This window comes from Onychomys torridus, chromosome 7 (assembly GCF_903995425.1).
Source record: "Onychomys torridus chromosome 7, mOncTor1.1, whole genome shotgun sequence".
Taxonomy (NCBI): Eukaryota; Metazoa; Chordata; class Mammalia; order Rodentia; family Cricetidae; genus Onychomys; species Onychomys torridus.
The window spans coordinates 32,326,455-32,334,288 of NC_050449.1; the positions used below are offsets into that span (position 1 = coordinate 32,326,455).

The window sequence follows — 7,834 nt, forward strand, 5'->3', positions numbered from 1 at the left end:
AGAGGTCTAATTTTTTGTAGCTCTATTTTATATCCTAAATAATTAATAGAATCTCCTCTTTGTATCTTTTCAGGAGCAATTTGTAATCCCCAGCAAGGCAATATTTTTTTTACTTCTTCAAACATTCTTTCTAAAGTATCTGCATTTGAGTCAGCTAGTAAAATATCATCCATATAATGATAAATTATAGATTTAGGAAATTTTTTACGTATCACTTCCAAGGGCTGTTGTACAAAATATTGGCACAGGGTTGGACTATTCAACATTCCCTGTGGGAGGACTCTCCATTGAAATCTTCTAACCAGTTGAGAATTATTGTAAGTAGGCACCGTGAAAGCAAATCTTTTTCTGTCTTTTTCTTGTAAGGGTATTGAAAAGAAACAGTCTTTTAAATTGATAACTATGAGAGGCCATCCTTTAGGTAACAGAGTAGGCAAAGGAATTCTAGATTGTAGAGAGCCCATTGGCTGAATTACTTTGTTAATTTCTCTAAGGTCTGTTACCATTCTCCATTTACCAGATTTCTTTTTAATAACAAATACAAGAGAATTCCATGGGCTAGTAGATTCTTCAATATGCTGAGCATTTAACTGTTCTTCTACCAGCTCTTCTAAAGCCTGGAGTTTCTCTGTTGTTAAAGGCCATTGATGAACCCATACAGGCTTGTCTGTTAACCATTTTAAAGGTAGAGCTGTTGGTGTCTTTGGAAGATCATCAGTTTTTGTGCCCTGTTCTTGTATAATATGGATGGCTGGTGAACACTCATTAGAATAATACCTTCTAATATTTCTTTCAGAAACATATGCTAGTTTATGATTTATTTCTGAGGTTGGAGGGATGTTAATCTGAGTATTCCATTGTTGTGACAGGTCACGACCTCACAGGTTCATAGCTATGTTAGCCACATATGGTTTTAATCTTCCTCTCTGTCCTTCTGGGCCTATACATTTGAGCCATCTTGCACTCTGTTTCATTTGAGATAATGTTCTAATTCCTAACAGTTGAACATTTACCTCCTGAAGAGGCCAAGATGGATACCAAAATTCTGGTGCAATTATGGTCACATCAGCACCTGTGTCTACCAGACCAGACAACAAAACACCATTTATTTTTATTGTTAATTTTGGTCTTTGTTCATTTATAGAAGTTTGCTAAAAAAATTTTCTTTATGTTTCTCCTGAATTTTCTGTTCTCTGTCTCAGTTGTTCCATTACTCTGAGTAGCCTGGTTTATTCCAATAGGCATTTGGTTATTTAACTGCTCTGAGTAGGGGTCTCCTCTACGATTTCAGGAAAGGTCTGAACTGGATTCACTGTAGGGGCCTGCCTGAGGACCCTCTGCAAGTTTCCCGAAGACTGAGACAAAGTATTACCTTGTCTGTCCATTGTTGATCTACATGCATTGGTCCAGTGTCTTCCCTTACCACACCTTCTACATACTCCAGAAGGAAGGGGCATTCTGTTGCCATTGTTCCTTGAAGAAACATTGTTTCTAGAAGTGCCCTGTTTACAGTCCCTTTTCAAATGTCCTTGTTTTCTACATCCAAAACATCTGACATTCCTCAAGCCTCTTGAAATTGCTTCTCCTACCTACATATTATCATGATCATGAGCCTCAACATTAACTGTGTCTCTAATCCAATCTTCCAAGGGTGCAGATCTTGCCTTTAATGGCCTGATTATTCTCTTGCATGCTGCATTTGCGTTCTCAAAAGCCAAAGATTCAATTATTATCTGGCTAGCTTCTGAATTTGGGACCATTCTCTCTACTGCTGAAGTCAGTATTTGTAAGAAATCTGTGAAAGATTCTTTTGGGCCCTGTATAACCTTTGTAAATGACTCAGTTTTCTTTCCTGGTTCCTCAACTCTGTCCCATGCATTCAAAGCTGCCATTCAACATAGAATTAGAGTTTGGATATCATATAAACATTGTGTTTGTACTGCAGCATATTGGCCTTCTCCAACAAGCTGATCCTGGAAGATTTGTATACCTCTATCCCTACATTGTTTTGCTATGTTTTTAGCTTCCTCTTTGAACCACATTTGCCACTGGAGCTGCTGTCCGTGTTCCAGAACAGCCTGTGCCAGCTCCCGCCAGTTCTGTGGTATAATCCTATTATAAGTTGACCAGGAGTTTAACATTTGCTTTACATATGGAGAATGTATGCCATAAGATACTACTGCTTCTTTAAACCTTTGTAAGTCTAACATTTCAACTGGATTCCAAATATTTTGTGTATTCACTTGACCAGGTTGCTGTTGTATGGTTACTGGATAAATTAAGGGTTATTGTGTGAAAACAGGCTTTCTTTCTGTAACCTTATAATCCAATCCTGAAACAACTTCACTGTTAACTTTTTCTGTCTGAATCTGAATTTCTCTATAATTCATTTTAACAGGTTTTTCTGAAATTTTTATCCTGGCACTTAAATTGACTATCTTTTTAAATAGTAAAATAAGGATAAGAAGATTAATAATGTACATAATTCAATCAACATTAATCTTTTTCATATAGTTGTTCCATTATCAGACTGCCTAAAATTTCAAACAAAGCCCAATTTTCTTCCAATGTACACATAAAACCCAATTTTTTTTAAATGTGGAAAAAAAATCTCTTTCAAATAGTTTCCTTTAAAATATGACATAAATGACTTACCAATTCTATGTAGAACAGTAGAAATCTGAAGGAATTTCAAAACAGATACCTAGCATCCAAGGTGGGAAGAGAGAGAGAGAGAGAGAGAGAGAGAGAGAGAGAGAGAGAAAGAGAAAGAGAGAGAGAGAGAGCAAGAAAGCAAGAAACCATAGCCACGTTCAATGTTCCTGTTTGAGCCGAGTTGAGCCTAGGCTCTGGCTTCCTTAAGCTCTGACTGACCATGTGCACTGGCGTTTCAGCCAAAAACAGCCAATCTGCAGTTTCGTGTACCTACTGCAATTAGTGGTAGCTCCTGCAGGCCTGAGTTGTTTGTAGCACTGGCTTTTTAAGCAAGTAACTCCAGCTGTGGCGGTAACCACTTGTAGCTAAGGCAGGTTGGGCCTCAGTCCTAAGCCGAGCTAGGCCTGGGTTAGGCATGAGCTAGGGAGCCAGGCCTGCACAGGCGGGAAGCCGGACCCACTGCCAAGGCAAGCAGATTTTTAATGAATTCTTGCCACTTTGGTGAACCAAATGTAGATGTAACCATCTTGTTAAATAAGAAACACAGAACCAATTGCAGAGTTAAAAACCACGAGGTGAGAGCAAGAGCGGAAAACTTTACCCTTCACTGCTTCTGCTGTCCTTCCTCTCTGTAAGAGACCTAATTCTGTGTGTCCTATCTTTTTTTTAATAGACTTTCTATTCTGTTTTCTCATTGGTTGTAAACCTAGCCACATGACCTCCTCGTCACTGCCTGTTTGTACAGACCTCCAGGTCTTCTATGGTTGGTATTGAGATTAAAGGTGTGTGTCTGCCATGCTGCCTGTATCCTTGAACACATAGAGATCCTCCTAGCTCTGCCTCCCAAGTACTGGGATTAAAGGCGTGCACCACTACCACCCAGCTTCTGCTCTGGCTTGCTCTGACCTCAAGGCAACTTTATTAACATACAAATAAAATCACATAACATTTTGGCAGCTTCATAATAAGAAAGCTCACAACATGGATTTAAACTCAGAAAGACAAAGTGTTTTCGCTATTTTGTAATCTAGTCTTTACAAAATTTCCTCTGTTGAATGTTAAAGTATGACATATTTGTTAATGAAATCCCAAAGGACTGTAGTCAACCCTTAGAAATGGCAAAATACTAAATCTTTGTTTTCCTTTAGTATATTTGTTCTTAAAGAGTGGAACAATTCCAAAATGACAACACACACCTGAACTCTGCCTTGGGAAAGAGGTACTCCTGGAAGGAAATTATAAATTAAGTAGAACATTGCATCCTCAATGATTCAACATTAGGTTTATGGTGTCTATTGTCAATAGGCTCAGAAATTTCTACCATCAAGGGGTTCATGCAACATGGAGAGAATAATAAAGATGAGAATAATTTTCTGTGCTGGTCCATTTAATAGACTGTAATTTGAGTGAGGTGATGTTTATAGTAGCTTCATATAACTTTTTTCTATCATGTAGGTAAGGAGAAAAACCTAGATAAATTCTCAAGTAGAAATCATGTCATTTACCCCAGTGTACTGATTTTAGAAGGTCATAGATGGATCTGCTCTGATTCTGATGAGTGTTAACTCATTTTTCATCAAAAACTCAGACTCCAGGAAATTGGGAAGAAAGAACTCTTGTACTTCAAGAGCACTGAAGCATGATGAATAAAGATAAGCTCTAAATCACCCATGTTTTTACCATTTCCCTTGAAATACAAAGAAATATAATTCTTGAGATCCAGAGCAAGGCACAGGATTATTACCTCTTTTAACCCAAATCATTCATTAGTGGAGGCTAAGGAATAGGGAAATGATCAGCAACATTCCTATCAGCATTACCTCAGGACATAGCCACTCATTGTGGGTGGGGTATTGAGGAAACGTGGTATTTCTTTGGATATCTTGCTGTTTGTTTTTTTTTTTTTCTTAGACAACTTTGAGATTAGAAACAATGAACTCCAGCTCTCTTTGGGGTCATGATGCAGCAGGCCTCTTTAAGGTCACCTGGTTCTCTTTGATGCCTTGATGTTCCCACAGTTGAAGCAAATGGATACGGAGAATGACTCTTCAGTGACTGAGTTCATTCTTGTGGGATTAACAGACCAGCCTGAGCCTCAACTGCTCCTGTTTGTTCTGTTCTTGCTGAACTACACAGCCATTGTGGTGGGAAACTTGAGTTTAATGAGTATCATCTGTCAGAATTCACATCTTCACACACCAATGTACTTTTTTATCCTCAAGTTGTTTTTCATTGATTTCCATTATTCATTTGTTTTTACCCACAAAATGCTGATGAGCTTTGTCTCAGAAAACAACACCATCTCCTTCACAGGATGCATGGCTCAGCTATTTTTTTCTGCCTTTTGGTTAACCCTGAGTGTTATGTGCTGACAGCCATGGCCTATGATAGGTATGTGGCTATCTGTAGGCCCCTGCTGTACACAGTAGTCATGTCTCCCAGGACTTGTTCCCTGCTAATGCTTGCTTTGCACTTAATGGGGCTCTTTACTGCCATTGTCCACACAGGATGTATTATCAGGCTCAGGTTTTGTGATTCCAAAGTCATCAACCACTACATGTGTGATACATTCCCCCTCCTTGAGCTGTCCTGTCGTAGCAGCTATGCCAGTGAGCTTGTGAGTTCTGTTTCTGTGGCTATAGTTGTTGTTGTATCTAGCCTCATTATTGTATCCTCCTATGTTTTGATTCTTGTTAATGTAATTCATGTGTCATCATCTAAGGGTTGGTCCAAAGCCGTGAGCACATGTAGTTCTCACATAATAATGGTTGCCCTCTTCTACGGATTTGGTCTGCTGGCTCACATCAGACCATCATCTGCAGAGTCCATGGTTCAGAGGAAATTTTTTTCAGTAGTTTACATTTTTGTGCTGCCTTTGCTGAACCCCCTCATTTACAGCCTCAGGAACAAGGATGTCAAACTTGCTGTGAAGAAAACACTGAAGAGAATCACAGTCTGAGTGAACGAGTGGGATTGTTGACATCATCCATGTCTCCAATTAGGCTCTTTCTCTTCACTTCTCTTTCCTATCAACTTCCCTCTATGATTTACTTTCCATCTCTTCATTTTTCTTCCCATAATTTTTTAAAATAGAATAGAAATATTTTCACCTTAATATCTTTTCTTCTTTCCCCATGAAATGCAGTTATATTTTGTATCTCTAAGTATAGAGTGGAGTTACACTTGTGTGTGCTTATTCGTGGTCTGGAGACCTGTATAGTGAGAATGTGACTCCAACTTACTCCTGTATCCTGTATGAGATAGAGACCCTGGGATGATACCTTTTCATATTTTCCATTATTTATTTATTGAGTGAAATTCATTTATGAGTCATATAATATAATATATTATAGTATGTGTATATATTATATATTATATATACATCATTTGTAACTCACTTTCCTCCCTCAAACTCCTCCTGCATTTTCCCAACCCTGTCTCTATTTCATGACCTCTAATTTAATGTAAAACATATGCACATATAACAGTATAGATTTGCATATATATTTAGTTTATTTGGTGTTACTTATGTTTATGTGCTTTTAGGGCAACTGTTCAGGATCAGATAACCTATCAGAGAACTCATTCCTGGAGAAGACTGAGTTCTCCTTTTCTCAGCAGCTTATATTGCCTATAGCTCTTCATTTGAGAGTGGGAACTTGTGAGGTTTCTTCTATTCACATAGGCATGACAACTGTTGTTATTATTGTTGTTGTGAAATTCTTGTTTTGGTAGTCATAATTTTTGAGATTTTTTTGTGGGTACAATTCCCTGTCACATATAGAGGTCACTATCTTACAGCAGACATCCTGGTTTTCTGGCACTTACAATCTTTTTTCAGCCCTCATCCTTATTCTCCTCTGAACTTAAAGTGTAGAAGTTATAGTAAATTATGTATTCATCAGGGTAGGGCAACCCATGACCAGTTGTTCTGTGAATTTGGGACAACCTTGGATTTCTGTAATGGTCTCCACCTGCTACCCAATGAAGCATCTTTAATGATTGTGAGAGCTATACTTATCTGTGGGTATAAATACTTTGAATGCAGTGGAAATTTATATTGGTTTGGGAAAGTGACAGTAGCAGGTTCTTCTCTAGGACCTATAGCTTCGCCAGTCATGGTTAGTCATTAGGTTGACAGTAACAGACATCAATTCTCTCCTACGATGCAAGTTTTAAGAAACTTAGACAACTGTTTAAACATCACACCTGAAATCTCTAGAACAAAAAGAATAAATCACACCCAAGAGGAGTAGACAGCAAGAAACAATCAAACTGAGGGTTGAAATCAGTAAAAGAGAAACCAAAAAAGGACAAAGAGTCAATTAAATAAAGTGTTGGCTCTTTCAGAAAATTAACAAGTTAGACAAACTCTATCCAAATTCACTAAAAGACAGACAGAGAACATATGAATGTAAATTCCAAGAATCTAGTAGCTATTTAGTTCCATGAGGCTGGGTGTCTCAGTTTATTTGCTGGGATCTCAAAGAAGAGATGAATGTGCTGACAGAGGTGAGGGCAAAAGGGGAAGAACACACCCTTTCTTCTTCCATTGTCCTTATACAGGCTTCCCACAGAAGGTGTGGCCCAGATTTAAAAAAGTGTGTCTTCCAGCTTCAAGGGCTGGATCAAAGGTGTGTTGTTCCTGACTCAAGCCCTGATCACAAGCATGCCCTCCATTTCTGGATTATAGTTCATTCCAGATATAGTCAAGTTGATGATAGGAATAGCCATCAGAGAGGACTAATATCAAAAATATATAAAGAACTCAAGCAACTAGATACCAAAAAGCCCCCAAATAATCAATTAAAAATGGAGTAAAGATCTAAATAAAATTCTCAGTAGGGGGAATGTAGACGACTGAGGAACATTTAAAGAAATATTCAGCATCCTTAGCCATCAGGGAAATGTAAATCAAAACTACTTTGAGATTCCATCCTACACCTGTCAGAATGGCTAAGATCAGTATCACTAGTGACTGCTTGCTGGTAAGAATGTGGAATAAGGGGAACACTCTTATGTTGCTAGTGGGGGAGTTCAAACTTGTAAAGTAACTACAGAAATCAACAAGGTCTTTCCTCACAAAGTTGGGAATCTATCTACATCAAGATCCAGCTATACCACTCTTCAGCATATACCCAAGAGACTTTTCATCCTACCACAGGACACTTGCTCAACC

At 38.3% G+C, this 7,834-nt stretch overlaps 1 protein-coding gene across 1 annotated transcript; it reads left to right on the forward strand.

The window, feature by feature from the left end:
- The first annotated feature begins 4,679 nt into the window (after positions 1-4,679).
- Positions 4,680-5,614, forward strand: LOC118587898 (olfactory receptor 143-like). Its single transcript, XM_036194051.1, is given in 2 exon segments — positions 4,680-4,983; positions 4,986-5,614. Coding segments are annotated over 2 exon segments (930 nt in total). The 5' UTR covers positions 4,680-4,682.
- The last annotated feature ends 2,220 nt before the right edge of the window (positions 5,615-7,834 follow it).